Source organism: Ambystoma mexicanum, chromosome 9, assembly GCF_040938575.1.
Source record: "Ambystoma mexicanum isolate Mex_15411 chromosome 9, UKY_AmexF1_1, whole genome shotgun sequence".
NCBI lineage: Eukaryota > Metazoa > Chordata > Amphibia > Caudata > Ambystomatidae > Ambystoma > Ambystoma mexicanum.
Window position 1 is genome coordinate 914,121,981 of NC_090931.1, and position 20,742 is coordinate 914,142,722.

Genomic DNA, 20,742 nt, shown 5'->3' on the forward strand with positions numbered 1-20,742 from the left:
AAGGGGAGAAGGTTTTCCTTTGTGAGTTTACATGCACTGCACCCTAAAGAAGCTGGGTTAGGGTTGATAAGTGGTTTCTGCTTTGGGCCAGCTGGGGGGGTAAAGGTAATGATGTGGTGGTCGGACGACGGGCAAGGAGAGTTGGCTTCAATGGTGACATGACAGTTCAAGTCTAGTAACCAGTCCAGGATTTGCCCCTTGTTGTGGGTGGGATTGTTGACACATTGGTGGAACCCATAGGAGGTGAGAGTAGTAGCCAGCAATGAGGCTGGAAGATCCTGGGGGTCATTGTAAACTAGGTTTAGGTCGCCACGTAGGATCATCTGGGAGGTGGGCTTGAGGTTGCCACGTAGGATGAAGAGTAAATCTTCTTCGAAGGATAGTATTGGGCCTGGTGGGTAGTATATTAGGAGTATCGAGATAGTGTTATTGGGAGAGGTGGTCCATTTAATGGTCAGAGTGTCGCAGTTACTTATGGACGCGGCTGGTGCAAGTCTAATGGTGTGGTAGTCTTTTGCAATAAAAACTACACCACCTCCTCTAGAGTTGGCTCTGTCACTCCTATATATTGTTTAGCCATTTGGGAGGGCAAGCAGTAGCATAGGGTCTGAGGCTGCATTTAGCCAAGTTTCAAGTTTCTAGGTTGTTTATGTGATGAGGTCATGGATGTCTAATGCACGTGGAGGCAAGGAGCGGGTGTTAATGAGGGCTAGCTTGAGGGTCTTGGTAGGTGGATGTCCCAGCTGGTAGTGAGGCAGGGCATTTCTAGTTTTAAGGAGTTACTGCCGATGGTCGTGGTTGTGGCGTGTGCAGGATCAAGGGCAGAGCCATCCACTTGTGCAGGGGTAAGCCGGGGGACCAGTGAAGTAAAAGTGGTGTTAGTTAATTGGGTCGGAGAAAGGCATTCGGTAAGGATGGTGTCAGAACGGTTGAGCATGGCAATAGTGGAGGTGATTGTGATTGCAGTTGAGACATAGGTGATAGTGGGTGCTGGGGCGTGTATAGTAGTGTTAACTGAGTTCCCAGGCAAGGCAGCATGGCAATCACTGGATAGCACATGGGCAGGTGGCGAGACAGCATGGAAGTCTGTGGGTAGTATGTGAGGAGTGGGATTAGATGAGTTGACAGGTGATACAGCGTGTCTAGCATTGCATAGAACGTGAGCAGTAGGCGAATCAACATAGCAAGCATTAGATGGTACATGAGCAGTAGGATTAACTAGGTTGGCTGGGGAATCATTGTGGCAAGCATAGCATAGAACATGAGCAGTAGGTGAATCAACATAGCAAACATTAGATGTACATGAGTAGTAGGATTGACTAGGTTGGCAGGGGAATCATTGTGGCAGGCATTGTATAGAACATGAACAGCAGGCGAATCAACTTAGCATACATTGAATGGTACATTAGTAGTAGTATTAACTAGGTTGACAGGCAATACATCAAGGCAATTTGTGGCAGTTAAGTTGAGATGTGCACAGAGGCAGTCAATGGTGCATGACAGGAAACAGTATAGGTGATCAGTGCCTGTGGGTGGCTTTGAGTAGGTGCAGGTGCAACATAGACGTTTCGTTATCCCGAATAGGTGTCTTGAGGTGAGTAGGTTTGCCTAGGTGGCTTCGATTGAATAGGCCTTTGAGTGAGCCACTTCGTGGCTGTGGGTAATGGAGAGCTCCCAGGAGATGTTGAGAGGTTGTGGGAGGGAAGAGAGAGAAGTTGTGTGCTTTGTGGGTTAATGCACCCATTAGAGTGCAGTACAGGGTGATGTGGAGTGGAGCGATTGGGTATAAGTTGCTTTCCTTAGGAGTGGGTTCTGCAGCCATTCCTGCCATTGCAGTCTGCGGTAAGGCACAGAGAGCTGGTATGCTGTTGAGGCGGCTTGCTTGCCAAGTGTTCCTGGTTAGCAGTAGGTGCCTCTCCACGTCGGCCGCCGGACAGTGCTTGCTTCCGTCCAGTGTAGGTATCCGGCATATTGATAGGGTGTTTGGAGAAAGTTGGGGCGATACTATGATGAAGGGGTTGGTAATGGGGGACGCATAGTCGAATCCAGTGTTTTGGTGCATTGTAGGTACATGGTAATGGTATGGGCGGCCATAAGCGGGCAGGACCCGGACAGGCCAAGACAGGCATGAGCCTTAGGAACAAGCCTTTGGTAAAGGTTGGGTCCGCCTTCCGGCTTGGGGGCTTCGGTCCCATCGAGTCGTGTTGCAGCCAATCGAATGGCTCGGTAGAGGGATGTGTTTCCCTGGTTGCAAGATCAAGGCTGAATTCAGCAGCCTCGAATTCTGCCATCTTGACGTGGCATTCCTGAGGGGCAGGGGCAGAATGGATCACAGGCCAAGGCAGGCATGAGCCTTAGGAATGAGCCTTTGGAAAAAGCTGGCTCCGCCTTCCGGCTCCGGGACTCTGGTCCAATTGAGTCATGATGCAGACAATCGGCTGGCTCAGTAGAGGTATGTGTTTCCCTGGTTGCAGTAATCAAGGGTGAATTCAGCAGCCTCGAAGTCAGCTCTGTTGTCGTGGCATTCGGAATTGGATGCAGGTGGCAGTCCTGATGTAAGTGGTTTCAACCCAGCACTCCACCTAAGTCAATGCCTAGTATGGGATGCCCAATTGAAACCCTTATTTATACATTTTTATGTCAAAAGTTAATTTATTTCTGGATGATGTACCCTTATATAACGCCCCTCTCTTTGAATCCCCCCGGTCTCACTGAACCAAGAAATAGGTTTGTTTTGCACAGTTAAAAGATTTATTTGAAGAATTGAACAATATATATATCACACTTTCATGAATATGAACAATATCTGAATATCACACTTATGAATATTTCTACAGTGATCAGCAATGGGTAGTATTACAATAATCAACAATCTCTTTAATCAATTAGGAGTAGGAATAGGAAGAACAATGTTGCAGAGAATAAAACTTTGTGTGGGTTCAATGAAATGCAATGATATGAAATTAATGCAACACAGAAATGAAACTTGGTATGAATTCAACCAAAGACAATGTAATCACTCTTTCCCCTTGATACTACACACTCCCCCCAATATGCAATATGAAGAGATGGAATGAGGGCACCCAGGTTTCAGGAATATGCAATCAACAAATGCAGTTTCAATCCCGATTCCCCCCAGCAAGCTTAGAGAGAACAGGAAGGATTTTAAAACAGGTCCAATGCTTTTAAATGTGATTTGAAATGAATGGGAAAAATGCTAAAAATTGGATTTTAATTCGCTAAGTGGGATTCAGAACTAGTGAGAGTGGCTTTGGATTGGTTCAGGTAGACACTAGCAAAGATTGTTGAATGATTAGCAGATGGAAAACGAAATTCACAAGTTGAAAGCAAGAAATAGCTGTTTTTACATGTGGTGAAATTGAGCCAAAAGCGAAATTACTGCAAACGTTTCAGCGCATGACAGATTAGTTTGTTTGAAAGCTGAGGATGATAGCTCCGAAATGACATTTAAATTTCGTTCCTAGCATGTACGGTTCAAATGTTAGAGGTTTTAGTAAAGGTCGATTTTTCTCAAAAAGAAGTCAAGATTTTACAAATGAGATTGCGCTTTTGAAGATTTACCAACAAGGATGTACTTACACTAAGGGGCACTGAAGATGCAAGATACCCGAACGGTCAGCCACCAGAACAGGGCGCCTCTGCTCCGACTTTTGTCCGCCAGGACACTTGACTTTCTTCAGAAAATATCAGCGCACAGATGATTATCACTATCATTATCACAGAATTATATGGATGAGAGAAGGATTCAGGATAGACACAAGAGATTCTACAATGCAGTTTTGGTTAGGTTGGAATGGGTTGGATTGGATTACTTAATATGAAGAGATTTGCTATGGACAGTTCTATGCTAAATACTCACAACTATGGTTTGGAATGGACCCGTCAAAGGTTTGGCTGGAATTCGCTCGCCACCGGACAGGATTCAGGGCACCTGGACTCTCTCAGCAAGGCACTCTGATCTGCACGGCCTCTTGGACTGGATCTGACGGGTTGATTCTGGGTACAGCTCTGCTCTACTGATCTGGATCTCGGGGTTCTAGCAAGGGTTCTTAGCCGAAGCAGCCAAAACAGCACCGCCAGACTGTTGAATGGGTTAGGCCCCGTGGAAGTTTAGGGGTTAAAATTAGGTTGCAAGATTTTAAAGGCCCGCTGAGAAGGGTTCAGCTTTTTGGGTTGGGCCTCTGCTTCAGGGTTCTGGAGTCTGGGTATGGGTTCTGGAGTCTGGATCTTCCTTCAGAGTGCTTCGCCAGTCGATCAGTGATGGGTGAATGTGTGTGTCCTTGCCTGTCCTCAGCAGTCCCTATTTATCCATTTTCCAAAGGGGTGGGGAGGCTGATTATACTATGCCCAACCCTCTAAGAATCTGATAGGTCAGACAATTCCCTCTCCCCTGATTTGAGAAGGAACAGAGTGTCATGATGTGTCAGAGTGACACTGTGTTTATGGTCCAAAGAAAAATCCTCCCCTTTGCTTCTGTTCCAGAAAATCTATTTTTCCTAAAAAACATATTCACAATAACCCCAACTTGTTAATATTACATATACACATCACAGATTAATTAAGGCACGTCTCTGTTCAAGTCCCATCTTTATAAGAGTTTTGTTCGCAAATGACAATTTTTTTTGCGCTTTTGGTTGGTTTCTCAATGTTAAATCTATACAAATCTTTCCCCATACATGCACATACCCTCTGGACATATTCCTGTAAATTTTCATATTTTTCACGTAATAACAACTGCTACAAAGTCCACATTTTGATAGTTCAGTTTCTGAACATCGCAAAAATTCCAGAGTAGTTGTGAGCAATATTTTCATTTTAATAATCTCTAAATTCCAAATTTTTGCCAGTTTGTTACAATTTTTTATAAGCCTTTTCCAAAACAATATTTTCTGTGCTCTCTGAATACACACAACGGTTTGTCTCCGCCTGCAAGGTCTTGGCTGGGCTAGAGAGTCACATAGGCTTCTTCCTGCCAGGGCTGGTTTCTGTTCACACCCGAATTAGCATTTTCATTCAGTTCAAGGGAGTCCTTTGTCTGCTAGCAGAACAACAGGCCAAAAGTCCCCCTCCCAGTTCCTTTCACACCAGCCTGCCAGTTTCTTAGCAGAGAGCAGGGGGAAAGATTCCTTTGTTGGGTAAAAGGGTGTGGAATGTCTTTGAAGCCCAGTGTAGTTGGCTTTAATTCACTTTGAAAACCAAGTTTAACAGTTTTGTCCTAAAATACAAATTACATTTTTAACAAATATCCACAAATCTCTTAATTTCAGCCTTCTTAAACTATAGAGATTGAATTGTAACAACCCATCTTGCTTTTGATGGGAAGTCTCTTCTTTGGCCTATTTTGATTCAATTTACAACTTTAAAATGACAGGTTTAGAGATCTCCAGCTTCTGACAGAGGCGAGTAACGGTACTGTGCCCATTTTTGACATATTTCTTTGCAGCAAGCATCTTTAAATGTGGATTTCTCTTATGATAAAACGTACTTCTGTTGACATTGTATTTATGTGGATTCTTCAAGTAGAATGATGTTTAACACCCAACAGGGAGGTTGGATCTTTTGTGTGGTTTGTGAACCATCATTTTTGCAAATTTGACCATCAAGAAAAACGGATTTCCAAACAGCTCTGTGTTTCTTTTGCAATCAGCATTGCTTTTTCAAGTAGCTTCAGGCTACTCTGTGGGTAGCCAAATGATGGGTTTTGGCAGTGGTCTTCTGTGTTACCACTGACATGGGCAAAAGTGGATTGGCGGCCTATTTTTCAGGTTCTCCTGCGCACTTCTGGGTGATTTTTAGCGAGCAGAATGCTTTCCGGCGGCCATTCTGATGTTCCTGATGCAAGCAGCGCACAGGAATGTTGCAGGGCCTGGACTAATGGGTTAAAACATCCCACACTGATGGTAATCCTGCTGCGGGGGCAGCAATGGTCAGCATACCTGAGGGGCAGAATAGATGTCTTACTTCATAAGAATGATAAAATAAATCAGAATGAAGCTCCTCAGGGTCTGCGATGATGACTATGTTTGATAAATTACCCTTCGTGCAAACTTATGATTTTGGGACTGTAGTGGAGGATTTGCCTCCAGGAAAATCCTGGAGGCAAATCCTCCACCTCACGGCAGAATTACCGCGGTGGAAATTCTGCGTGGTAATTCCACCAAAAAAGCCCCATTGGACTCAATATGAATGGGGAATTACAACGCCGCCACCACCACTTGTAATCCGGCGGAAATTCCCCCGAACAAGTGGCGGTGACAGTAATTAATTTGGGCGTTATTGCGGCAGATTTACTGTCAGGATACCGCCCAACTCGTAATGAGGCCCATAGTATTTCCAACAGCCGCCTAGCGGGGTTGTCCTCGATGTACTCCATACGCAAACATATGCCCTGATGTTTGTAATAATCATCCACTTAAGCCTGTTTAGTGGCATCCAAAGTCCTACCGGGCACATTCTCCTCCCCTACTTCCTCCTGCTCCTGTGGCCTTCCCCAGGGCTGCATTCTTTTGCCTTGGCTCTTTAACATCTACCTTACTCTGCTGCCACGCCTCATTTCCTCCTTCTCCCCCAACTTCCAGTGCCATTCTAATGACACACAGCTCTTCTTCAAACTTCCTACAGACGCCCTTGCACCTTCCTTCCTCCCTGATTGCCTCTCAGCCATCCAGGTCTGGTGTACTTCTAATGATCTTTGCCTCAATGCCAGCAAAACAAAGATCCTTCCCATTGAGACCCTGGCACCCTTCTTCTTCCCTTCACTCTGGCCATCTTCCATGGGCTCTCCCCCTGCTCCCTCTTTGGAAGCCAGAAACCTCTGAGTCATCTTCAACTCCTCTCTCACCTTCCTCCCACATACACATGACATTGCCAAGAAGTCTCATTTTCAGCTTTTGCTTCTGAAAGGAATTCTACCTTTCTTCACCTTCCTCCAGAGACTCAATGTCACCCGGGCTCTGGTTCTCTGGGCTTGACTATTGCAATAGCCTCCTCCTTAATGTACCTTTGTCCACTCTGCGACCCCTCCAGCTAATCCAGAATTGGGCAGCAAGACTCATCTTTGGCCTCAAGCCCAGGGACCGCATCTCCCCGTCCCTACAAAGTCTTCACTGGCTCCTGATCGCAGAACAGATAAAATTCAAATCCCTCTGCATCATCCACACGGCTGTCTGGAGCTGGGGACCACTCTATCTGCAACTCCTTCTGCCCAATGCTCCCCCTCTAGACACCTGCTTTCCTCTGGCACCAACTCCTTGCGTGTGAAGCGGTTTGGTGTCGGTCGCTTGCATCAGGGGGCTTCCTTCTTTGGAACAACATCCCTCTTTGCCTTGAGCAAGAGCTCCTTAAGTTCTGGAAAAGCCTCAAGACCTTCCTCTTTACCTCTTCCTTCACTCTGTCTTTCCCCTGCTAATCGCACAGTAGCTTGAGTGGTGTGCCAGCCCCTTATTCATCCTCAGGGCCCTGGCCTCCCTCATCTCCCATCCCAGCTGCTGTCTATCCCCTGCACTTGCCTCGGCTCACCCTCCACCACTGGAGGTTGCACTTACCTTTCTTCATAGCACTTCTCCTACTGCTCTCCATGAGCACCACATCACCTATCCCATACCCCTCTCTCCCCTGCACTTGCACGTTCTGAACACTCACAAAGCATAGTTGGTTTGTCTTCCCTCTCCCCATTGTCTCTTCTTCTTTATTGTACTTAAATATTTAACATTGTTGCAATTACTTTGTCTATCATTCCCTGTCCCCTCCTTGTTGCCCTGTGGGTGCTTTGAAACAGTATTTGCTTCCTGTATAAGTGTCTAACAAATGAACAATAAATAAATAAATCCTCCACACACCATGAAGTAAAGCCAGAGGCTTCCTGTTTCTTCTGTAGGAACATTTGAATATATTCATAGAAGAGGGGTAGAGTGACTGTTTTAAAATGCCATATCTTATGTATGCGCCCCAGTCGATACATTTCAAAGTGGCCTGTATCTTGATCGTACACAAAGTGCATGTCAGCACCCGCTCTTCATACCTGTGTTTACACCCGGTCTGTTTTGTCTCGACGCATGTACGACAAAGTGGGCACATTAGCTTGCAACCACATTTATAGGGCAACATAGAAGAGTAAAGGCCTCGGGTGGATAGAACTCACACACTAATCAAACCAAAATACTGGTGGATATCTCCAGAATTGTCACAGATAATCTCTGGTGGTCCTAGGGGGTATTTTATTTTTATTGTTCACAGCCGGGTATAGACTGGTGAAATCTAAATAGTTTATTTGCTCGCCCTCAGAGAGGAGATGGTGTAACTTTAAAGCATTCGTGCAACCTCCGTACAATGCATCTCAAGGTTGTATGGGGTCTGGCAGTTTCTTCTCTTAAAGAAAACTATCCACTTTTGGGTTTCTATGTACCATTGCGTGCCACTCATGTTCCCCAATACTGACAACTCGTACTCCTAGACTGGGTATGAACGTTTGTTTCAACAAGGTGCGTCTATAAAACTGTTCATAAGTAGTACCTATCAGAGTGTTGAAACCCCCAGCTGAGTAACATTCAGGATACCCATTATTATAACAACCATTGAATTCATAGGCTGTTTCCACACCCCGAACCAAAGCATATCAATCCAGCCAGTATTTAACACAGTGTTTCTCAGCGCTACCAGTTAGGGTATGTTGCATTGCAATGTTTCCGGTCTCTGCTATGTATAAAAGCCATTGAATAGCTGCTTCTGAATAACATTTATGGCGCCCGTGGTATAAATCCTGGGGCAGCAGTGCAATCATTTCAGGCTTAGGTGCAGTTGTCTGTAGATCGGCATACAGCAACAGGCCAGCATGAAACTTTTAAAAGGATTGCCAATGACACGTGCAACCCCTCCACCCCCACCCCTCTATAAGTGTTTCCAGATGGGTCGTTTGAATGATCCCGTCCCTGAACAAATCACCTGCCTGTCTTAAACTGTTGACATCTTCTTTACAGCAAGCCTTTAACTCCTGGCGACAGTCAAATATGCTGAGCTCATTTGCCTTATTCTCTTGTTTGGCAAAAAGCTTAAAAGCTATTGGCATGAACAAGCAGATAATGACCACAAATAGTGCCAATGTTCTTTCTATAAATCGTAGAGATATCTTAGGACAGGCTCCATGCTCACATGAAAAAGCAGACGCTTGCATCCTACTCCATTCATGTAATGCTGTGCAGCAAGGATATAACAAAGCCGAAATACGCTCTTTGGACACTGATGTTGTAGTTCTCACCATCACATCTGCACAATGTATCAAGATTGAGGATTTATGGGTTGCATTTTGGAGTTAGGAAGAACTTCTGGTTATTTTCCGCTCATGAGTTAGCAAGTGCTTTGGGTCCTGATCGTTGTACTGCCTTATCAATGTTTCATGCAATAACTGAGTGTGACACTGTGCCCTTTTTTGGAAGAAGAGGCAAGAGCACTGTATGGGCCAAATTGAATGGATATGGAGATGTAACCGCAACTATTTGTGGATTGGCTGAAAGGCCTAGTCAACAGGCAGTAGAATAAATGCTGAAGCCATTTGAGAGGATTGTAGTTTTGCTATATGAAAGTCCTAGCAATGACGAACATGTTAATGAAGCAAGAAAACACCTATTTACTCTCTACAATCTCTCTGCAATCTACCTCCCACGCAAGATGCGCTCATTCAGCATCGAAAAAATGCTGTCTAGAAGGCTGGCTACTGCCGGGCCCAAATGATGGTCGCAACACCACAGCTTTCACCGCCAAGAGATAGGGGGTGGAAGAAGGATGAAGATGGGAAATACCCTGGACAACCCTAGCAGAGGCTACGCAAGCTTGCCGGGTACTCTTATGATGTGGCTGCAAGAAAGGCTACACGCTACAGTGGAAGTGTACAAAGGCAGCCCTACAGTGTACTGATCTTTGTACTTGTGGTGCTCTTTGTACTGACTGAAATAAGCGGGTGCGTGGGTTATTGCCACTAATCTGTTACAAGAATAGTATCAATATTAATTCAATAATGAACAATATCATACAAATAGTAATTTAAGACACTGTATTTGCATTACATAAACACCAATCAATAATTGTTAATGGTTTTATTTTTCTTCCCTTGACTAAATCAATGAATTTATATATTATGCTATAAATTATGAAAAAGAACCATTATTATTTACTATTAGGCTTCATTTATACTTCTAAAGTGTACAATAGGCATCTGATGACCACAAGTAAATGACTGAACAATGAATATCTACAAAAATGAAGAAAGCTAAATGACAACTATTCACCATTTTTTTAAAAAGGGCTTCCAACTTTGTTACATGAAAAATCTGAGATGGCTTCATAGCCAAACATGTCCATTAGGGTGTGGTCTAAAATTGTGCCAAAATTCATGTTTCTATTGCCAAAGGCACAATTGTTTCACCTATCTGCAGTACTAATAGACGTATAGGCTGGGGTGGACATCAAAAGGGCTACGAGAGAGAGGGAGGGGTATACCTAGCGCCATTTCCCAAACCCCTTCTTCAGCCAGTATGCCTGTCTCTCATTATTACAAAGAACAATCCATACCTTTTGTGAAATTTGCTAAAACCTTTGGGACAGGACTATGTATGTTTCTGTGCCATCTGTGACATGAGAGAGATTTTATTTGTACAAGTTGTGTTTGAGTGACAGAGTGAATCTGCTTGAGTAAGTGTTCTGCTGAGTGCAGTGTGAATGATTGATAGAAGCGGTATGGGTGCGCGAATGATTGTGTGCATGTGCATATGATTATGTGTATCTGCATGAGTGAAGTGTTCTGGTGGGTGCCATGTGAATGCTTAAGAGAAGCTGGATCATCCTACATTGGTTGTAGCTGGACCATTTTATTTAGTTTGTTTCATTCATACATTCATGAAGGGAACAGAGTGTGTGTGTGTGTGTGTGTGTGTTGTGTGTTACGGTTGAGATTCTGGATTGGGCTGTTCACAGAAGGAAAACCCACATTTAATGTAAGCTTTGTCATGTTGCAGATTCTGGAAGCAGATGTTTGCAGAGGGGAGAATGTTGGGAACACATTGGTATCTGTGTACTATGGTGCGAATTCCAGATGTAATCTGCATACATACATATTTTGCCTCTGCTGAGCTGCACAAATGTGGAAGCATGTGTAATCCACATTTGTAAAGATTTGCAGAGGAAGCAATATTTATATAAGCAAGGTTGTGTGTCATAATACAGATTTTGGGTCTGGATATTCGCAGAAGGAATAAGTATGTCTGTATGCAAGGGGTTGTGTGTCGTTGTGCAGATATCGGTTTTTAATGTTAATCTGTAAGTGCATTTGCGTAACCTCGCCGATACTGCACATATGTAGGAGCATGCATAATCCTTATTTGTAATTGTGTTCATTTTAGTATATATGAGCACGCTGTGACGAGGCATCACCTTGAAGAATCACTCTGACATGCACAGTCCAATTCAGGGGTGTTTATTAGGGGATCTTTTACAAATTCTGTTGAATTTAAATATGAGGACCGAATTGAAGCAAAAGGGCTTTTGGGGAATCTTGAGTCTAGAGCCATCCTCGCTCTCTCGTCTCCCTTGGGCGACTGCCACCTTAGCCCATGCGCCCGTAACCACCAGTTAGTATTAGGACTCAGTAACCCCTACTGTCTGTGAACTCTCTGGGACTCATGGTGGCTTCCTTGAGACGCTGGCTGTCGGACTCCCCAGGGGCCTTCTAGCTGTCCCTACCCTCGCCCGCTAAGGGAGTCCAGGGATGGTATCTTCTCACCACTGCCATTATTCCACCCAACTTTTTCGCACCTACTACTACTTTTACTCCACTACCACTCTTTGCTGCTGCCACTTCTCCTCCTCTCTGCTACCCCTACCACTACTTCTCTGCTTCTACTACCACTAATAATTCCCTTCTTCTACTCCTACCACCTCTCCCCCCTCTCTCTCTCTCCTCTGACTACCACTAAAATGGCTACCACTTCTCACTTCCATTATCACTATTAACCACCACTACTACCTCCCCTCTACTCCTGTTTTACAATTATTTCACTCACTCCTCACACGCACAACCTATCATAAGGACAGGAATTACACACTAATTTAAACAGTAGATTGCCCAGAACTGACCGGTTTCAGATAGAAGACGTGATGCGCATAAGAATTCCCCAAGAGTCCTTGCCCCCTCCCCACCCCTGACCGCTGGGCATAACGTCTCGGGAGGATAGCTCAGGGGCAATATGCTTGCCTTGGAAGCAAGACGACACGGAGCACCACAGGTTCGATCCCCGGGTCTGCGCTTAGAAACCTCTGGTTATTAAGCGCCTTATAAATAACCTATTATAACATATATCATAAAGATAAAGCCCCGGGTGGAACAAGAACTCCAGGGGAACCCTCCGGGCAATAAAAACCTTGTTGTTCCGGAAATTCTTCAATTCCGTTTATTCTCTGCCTCTGAAGATGCCAGATGATCTGCAGTTAGGAAGGTGAATGGAGCTGCCCAGGAGGACCGGAGCGAGTGGTAACTGTAGGTGAACAGAGAAACAGGTAAGGCGTGTGCGTGAGCCAGAGATCTAAAGAGGTAAGAAGGGAGAATGGGAAGAGGCGATCCTACCGAAGAATTCACTGTGTTGAATTTACTCGCACGGTCTGGCTATAATGTGAGCAGCTGGAAGTCTGTGAGAGTCAAATATTAGAATATGAGGCAAGTAAGTGGGAACCCAGATACGAGAAGAGAAAAATGAACGTACTGTCGCAGTTTGGAGCTGCCGCGAAAGGGAAATGAAGGAAAGTGTAATGCCGGGAGGCGATCGTCCTGCTTGCTACTAGAGCGCGAAAAGAGAGAATGATTAGTAGAGGACAGAGAGTTCAGAGAGGAGACTAGGAAATGCAATAACTCACTGGCGCCTTGCAAACGGAGTAGCAACGCGCCGAATAACAGTCTGGAACTGCCTATAAACAATGCTGGAAACAGAGGGAGGGAGGCGGGGACAGGAAGTGGCTTGGAGTATGTCTTGGAGCTTGAACGCTGAGTGGAACTTCAGCAACATCATGGGAGAGGCTCGAACCATTAAGCCCAAATGATTCCACCTATCCCAAATGGACCACTGTTGAGCTTGGGATGTGACCCAACCACTCCACAGACCTCTCTCTCCACCAACCTCCACAATCCTTTCACACAATCCTCTTCTGGTCTCTCTGACTTCCTCCTTCCTCCTCCTGTCCTCACCCAAATAACCCATGCTAAACCATTCTCAATCTTTCCCTAAATAACACTGCCCCACCCAGGATTGGCCGCTCGTCTCTTCCCAATGACTTACATGACTTTTTGGCGTGCGACAGGAAGGGTTAGGGGAGGGTTCAAAAGGGCTTGTAAGCCCTTCTCTACTCAACCTGCTGCATTTGGGCCATGAAAATCCACAAGGCATGGTTTTCCCTTGTTTATCTGGCCTTTTTGTGGGCCTATTTTATGTATTATATTCCTTGGTGGGATAGCGGGTTCTCTATTTACTACAAAAAAATCTCTGGTGGTTTAGTGAGTTTGTCCCGATAATGCGTAAACTCTAGCAGATACTATGGGTTATAGCTGCGCTCTCTTCTCTGAGCGCGAGCAACAGCTAATACTGCCAGCCGGAGGCAGGCTCCTTATTAGAATGCTGTCGCCTTGTGGCTTTCTCGTGGTGTCCTTCCTGGTGTGGTTGCTGCCTCCGCTTCTCCCTTGCAGGGGTCCGCCGGTGGGGCTGCTTTGCCCCACGTTTCGGCATTAGCGTCTTGCTGTCTGCAGAGCTGAATAGGCGCCATAGATACACCCTCATTAGTCCCTGCTCCTGCTCGGGCTCCACCCTGGCTTGCTGCTCTTCCTATGTCCCACGGGCTGCTGTACCGGGCCCCCTCAAAGGAGGAGGGTCTGGGAGGGGGTCCACCAGCACTCGTTCCGGCAGCAGAAGGAGTGTTCGGGTCGGGCTACCTCCCTCCCCTGACAGCTATTGTTAAGCCCGTTTGAGTAACTTCTTCTCTACTGGGCATATGTGAGAGCATGAATGATATCAACATTCATAGGTTTGTGTTATTATGTGTGACCATGCGTAATACACATTCGGAAGCGTGCCTGTGTTAATTTGACTCTTTTGCGCATATCTGAATTACAGATACATTTTCTGAATAATAAAAAGGTAATAGCTCAAATTAGCGTGTTCCAATTTTTGTGAAATCTTCCAGTACCACTTAAACATGTAGCCAAAATTCTCGAATATGGACGCAAGCAATGTATTTTCTCACATCTGTTGAACATAAAAGCATTTACCAAGTCTTCCCTGTATATTTGGACATGGATGGAGAACGAAGAGTACAGGTAAATAACCTTTTACTACTGTTTTTGCTGCTGGGAGTAGAGGTGACAGCTGATGCAGAATAGTATCCCGATGGTCTATTAGAATAGAATTAAGCAGCCTGTCGGAGGTTAGCATAGCCTCCCAATTCACACAAGTGTTCTCTTATCCCCTTGCCCACTCCCATATGGAGAAGTGCAGGTTCTCCCACGTTTCAGAAACATCAGCAGAATGCTGATCTGTCTTTGATGGAAGTATTGCCTAAATAATGATACTCTATGAGTGAACGTGTTTCTAATAATGTTTTACTTCAGTAAGTAATGTATCACATTTGTGTCTTTATTCAGTTTGATTTTCCATTTGTGGAAACCTATTCCATTCAGGAAATAAAAGTGTGCCCAAGCTCCAGAAGTACACGCGAAAGTGATGCTGCAGATGAAAGAGAAGAATTGCATTCACCCTCCTCAGAAGTAATGTTCCCTTGGAATGTGGATGGATATTTAATGGAAGTGGCTTCAGAAGTTCATATTAGGTGAGCATCGTACTATTATTCCACGTTAACATCTCTCAGTCTTTGCAGCAAACTGTTTGCCTCTGATTTCAATGAGCCAGAGTTGTATTTTAAAATCTATTTGGCTGTAATTGTAAATAGTATCCTTAGAACGTGGCTCAGCAGGATACGTAGAGATCATTGACATCCGGCATTAGAATCTGGTGTAATCGTGCATGTCGAGATTTTTAACGTGGGCAACTGCTAAAAAATGACACTTATTGCCAATCTGACATGGTTCATTGGGAGCCAGTGGCATTCCCTGCTCATTGAAGGTAATATAGCTAAATGAGATAGAGCAAGGCTGGCTCTGCCTCACATCCTTCCAAGGTTAATAAATCGTTATTAAATTGGGCAATAACAATATCTATCATTAGATTGAAATGTTATTAGTTATTTTTTTCCTTTACCTCCTGCCCTAGACACCTTTTCTCTTGGCATTAGTACACGCTTCATGCATTTTCAAATAAATAAATTCCTTTGTGAGACTTGAAAAGCAAATATTACGTTATTAAAAAAAAGGCATGTTGGGATGCAGGTGCAGTGACAAAGATGACAGGCGTAAGGTGCATTAAGAAATAGGCTTTTAAGGGTTCTATGTAATTTTTTCGATTTTTGTAGGTCTCCTAAACAAAAGACTGTTTTTTTTTCCGGCCTATTTTAGGCAGCCTACAAAAAAAGAAAGAAGGATTTAGGGGTGACCTAAGTTACCACCAGCCAAGAGATGCAGGTAGGTCAGGCACCTAACTGGCAAAAAACAGCTTCCCCCTATCTCGGGTAGTACTATGGTCCACAGCCCCTTCTGTTACAACACAGAATTCCTGCTCCTCCAGGGAAGGCTTGACAAACTGCTTCCTGAGTCTTTCCTCCTTTTGTACGCTGTTTGAACCAATGAGCAGCCGGCAACCACTAGATCGCTCATTATAGTTCTGAAGAGTAATCCTCATAGTTCCGTTCCCCCTCCTTGTCTCAGTATCATTCTTATAACTTTCCCTTGGGTAGAATAGCATCTTCCCAATTTCAGAACTTGGTTATGAGGCTCTAAGTAGTTCATGTTAATCTACGTCCCAGTACTTATAAAGAGTACTGGTACCAAAGTGAAGTGACCAGGGGAGGTGTATGTGTGGGATGGTGGTGTATTATTAGGGGTCTTACTCGAGACTAACCCGCTAGGTTGGTTGACCTCATGAAAGCGAATAATGGCACTAACTGGGAACGGGAAGGAGAGCTTGGCTTGGGGAAGGAGAGAGGGTCTAATAAAGCGCAGGAATACCACGTTCTCTGGGAATGGTCATCCCTAATTCCATAAGGAGTTTCCTCCCCCATGCAATCCTCCCCCGGTGCACCACGGGGACTATTGTACTGTGGACGCACCACTCTGGCCTCATGGGGATGGTCTCCCCTTTGGGGAGTAGGGATGACATCCACAGATCCATTACACTTTGTATACCTACTCATCTCAAAAGGAGATAACCTTGTGGTGATGTGTGGAGAAAATCTATGAGCTGTTATTCTATTCACAATCACTTTTTCCCAATCCTAATTGTTACACCAAGCTTATGTGATGCAGTCCTTTATGAACTTATGCAAAATGCCATTTTCAAGAAGAAACATCTGTATTTCTTGGGACTTAAATTTTACTCCTTTATCTGTCAGGATTTCTGAAGGAAATACCTCACGCCTAAAGATTTCTTCCATGAAGTTTATAACTTCTCTTGTTATATTCCTCATAATTCTCACTTCAACCCACTTGGACAAAGTATCCACAAAAACTATGTAATACAAAGGTATTCCTTGGCTACACTTTTGTCTCGCAATATCCATACCAACTCTCTCCCATAACATTCTAGGAACAGACATTTGTGCCATTGGGCTTTCTCTAAGCTTAAGACTCTTCTCACTCACATCACAGGAGATGTGGTTTCTTACTGCCTTTTCAACTTTCAGATCACACCCCGCCACCAATACTCCAAAGAAACCCTCTATTGTGTCTTGGTAATGCCTTGGTGTTTCTCATGGACCAATTGTCAGATTTGTTGCCGAACACCCTTGGGAGGCAACACTATGTGACCTCTCATGTCATTTTCTCCAGCCACTTGTAACTCATCCCTAATGAGCCATACTCCACTCAAATATGTCCTTGCACACTCCTTTTAGATATTGAGCCATTTTTTTCCAATTCATTTTTACTCTCACCAATACCTCAATCCAGTCCTGAACATACATCCCATTCATTCTTTGAGACCATCATCTGTCTAATATACAATCTTCTTCTTCTCCTTGGGCATCATAATACGTTCCTCCCTGTGCAACCATCCAGGAAAAACAGTCAGCAGGGTATTTTGCACTTTCCTGGAACGTACTCCACCTCAAATGCATATTTCTGCAGACTCATTAGCCATCTCCTTTTTCTTGAGGCAACTTTGTCCAAGCCTTTCGTATGTAAGGTTTTTTAGTTGTTTGTGTTCCGTGCGACTACACATTTTGAATTTTTCAAGGGACCATTTTATTGACAAGAGTTCTTTTTCAGTAGTTGAATAATTCAACTCCGCTCCTTTGTGGAGTCTTGAAGCAAAAGCAACGACACATTCTTTGTCACCTTCAACTTGTGTTATGATTGCACCAAGACCATGGCTGGCATCTGTCAATACTATGGTGTGTCGGCCCACCACATAATTATTAACTAAAGGCATATGATTCAATTCATCTTTAATTGAGAGAAATTCCTTGGAAACATGCAACATTCCATTCATATTTAGATTTATCCTTCAGTAGGAGTCTCATGTTGACCGATTTGTCTGCAAAATTTGGAATACATTTTACATAGTATTCGGCCATGCCCAAAAGGGAGAATAACACATCCTTATTCTTTGGTTCCGGTGTCTTTCAGATGTTATATACCAAATTTCCCTTAGGACTAATACCAGTTGCTGATATTGTGTGTCCCAGATAATCAGTCTTCTTTTGATTGAACCTGCATTTATCTTCACTCAACGTGAGATCCCTCTCCGCTAAAACCTCAATAACTCTGTTCATCCCTTTATCATGGGTAGATTGGTCATTCCCAAAGACTAATATGTCATCCTGAAAGCATATTATAACGTTTTCGTCCTTGAATATTTCATACATTATTCTCTGGAACACAGATGCAGCTGGCTGAGATCAAACCAAAGGGCATACTATTGAATTGGAACATTCCCTCCAGTGTGATAAATGCCATCAGTTCTTTCGATTCCGGATGGAGTATGGTCTGATGGTATCCAGAGGTAAGATTAACAAGGTTTCTGCAATATTGGTTAGAGGATGATGGTCCGGAACCACACACTTGTTGTGAGACCAGAGGTCCACACAAAATCTCACTTTACCATTTGGCTTTGCTAAAATAACAAGAGGAGGTACCCACTCAGATGACTCTATCATCTGAATGATTCCATCTGCCTCTAGTTTGTTCAATTCTCCTTTTACAACTTCCCGAATAGACAACAGAATGTTCCTCACTTTGTGGGCCACTGTCTTTGAGAGCAACATAACCTGATATGGTGTAAAGATCCCTTCAAATAACCAAATTTCTTGCTAGGCATTTCATTCACTGTCTTGTCATTTGTGATGAATCAAAGATATGTGTCCTTTCTCCCCATGGGGGAGCCACCCCCTCTGATGCTAGGGAGGTGAGCCCACTCCGCAAGACGCTCTCTAGGAATATGGGCAAGTGGGACCTCACTGGGAGTGACTCCATTTTAGGGGACAGGGACTCTCATTCCCAGGAGGAACTCTTTAGAGCACCCACCATATTTGATTATAGGGGACTGCCTTCCATGAAGAATATCTCTTTAAGAAGAGATCTGTATATAACTTCGACGAGTGGACCGCAAGAGGAGAGAGAGTATGGTGCACAGGAGAAGCCCCCTGATGTAATCATGCCTTGGAGTGACAGACCAGGAGGAAGTCGCAGAACCCGTGACAGTTTGAAAAGCAAAGAATGCCAGCTTGACTCCAGAGACCCGCTGAAGCAGACAACGAGGAAGCCATTGTGAGGACGGGGCGAGGAAACCTGTCTGACGTGGTGGCGTTACCTCAATCATCCTGTGGTGGTCCAGTGGTCCAGACGCACATCTAATTAACCCGAGACCATTGCAGCAGGTTGCGCTGACAGCTCCCAGCGTCTCTCGACCATAGCAACTGACAGAGATGCAAGGAACGGAACATTGGAGAAACTCGAGACCGAGAAGCGAGAACGCAAAGCAGGTTCCCTGAGCGAGTGGCGAGCCCTGTGCCGTCACCCTGGACCAACAAAGGTACAGGGGTGAACGGGAGAGGTGGGAGGCCACCGGGGCAATCGATTGTAAAGAGAGGTAGGCGTGAAACGCCTGATGGCAAAATCCGAACAGTAAACCCGAATAAGTCGATAGGTGAGGAACAAATTAAGCGGTTGACAAATAAGACTGAGTGGGAAACAGAAGAAAGGTGGAAACGAATACCCTGAGAAGAGGAGAAAAAAATCACAGGCGCTCAGTATTGAAGAGTGGGGAAGACGCTCCATATACAAGTGTAATAAGAATTGTGATTTGAAACTGCCAAGTGAATTAACTAACATGAGAAATAAACCAGTAAAGAAAACCCAGTAGAAGGGGATTCCTAACACAGATAACATCTTACAAAACCAAAGAAAGTTTGGATCTCAAAAATGTGAGAAACCTGAAAGCAAAGTAAAGACTGTGAGACAGTATGTTCAGGGGAATTGTTATATGCATAACACTAAAATGAGTAAAAGACTGATGAACAGTTTGGATGAACTACAAGAGTTCATGTAGGAAACTCCAAGAGAATGTCAGAGAAGATCAGCATAAGCAACATATTTCTACAACACAGACATTTTGTTTATTGACAATATAAGGAGCCAAGATAAAAACCCTGAGAGAAAGCCACGGCCAAGAAGGCAAAAGGAGAAACCACGGTGCAAATTTTCTACGAGCAAAGTTCACTTGTTACTTTCCCAATCGTTGTCTGCACTCTGCTTCAGCCGATCTGCTTTGTATACCTTCCTTCCGACGTGTGCGTATTGGAGAACAAGCTTTTTCCATAGCAGCGGCTCTTCTATGGAATGAGCTTCCGCTAGCTACAAAAAAACTAGCCTATCATCTGGCCTTTAGAAAATCTGTAAAAACGTGCCTGTTATAGGCAGAGTGGTGTTTCGGTTGTGGCTGTGCCCCTTGCACTCTAGCGCCAAGATACCTTAGGTTGACCGTGCGCTTTAAAAATTCCTGTAACATAACATAACATAACATAACGGTGGTTAACATAAACATGTATTGAAGTGAAAAAAATGAAAAGAAAACTCGATCTTGCCCTAACTCTAAATGGGGTTTCTTTGCCTCAACCAAAATAACTAGTGTCACAGCCACGATGTCAAAACCAAAAGTCCCAATGTCAGAATCCTAGCTCTGTCCCACACTGTAAGTTAAACTAGATAAAAATAAGGTCTTCCTTGCCCAAAGGAGTGTCTCCCTTCCCCTGGACAAAATGACAGTTCTTTAATTTTCAGTTTCTCAAGTGTTGGGAGAATGTCTCCCTTCCCCAGCCTTTCTCAGGCTTCTCGTACAGTTCTTCAACTGCTGTGGGATGTCTCCCTTCTCCACCTACCTCAGGCCTGTAACACAGTGCAACAATTGGTGGGGAAATATCACAGTTCTCCAATTGGCCCCTCCCAGGCTTCTTATCCGTCTCTGGGTTTCTTGACCAGGTTCGAAAGACCTGGTTCCTTTCCACCAGGCACTGTGGCAAATAAGATGAGTTTGGATGTGTCTCCAAACTGTAGTGGCTCCCTGACCCTGATTGGCAGACCCGCTG

At 44.4% G+C, this 20,742-nt stretch overlaps 1 protein-coding gene across 4 annotated transcripts in view; it reads left to right on the top strand.

Annotated features, from left to right (window-relative positions):
* CERKL (CERK like autophagy regulator) overlaps window positions 1-20,742 on the top strand; it is a 1,041,140-nt gene that overhangs the window by 939,230 nt on the left and 81,168 nt on the right. For all 4 annotated transcript variants that reach the window (XM_069616081.1, XM_069616083.1, XM_069616080.1 and 1 more), the window contains one exon: window positions 14,693-14,877. In XM_069616081.1, the coding sequence (XP_069472182.1) occupies window positions 14,693-14,877 (185 nt within the window). The remainder of the gene's footprint in view (window positions 1-14,692; window positions 14,878-20,742) is intronic.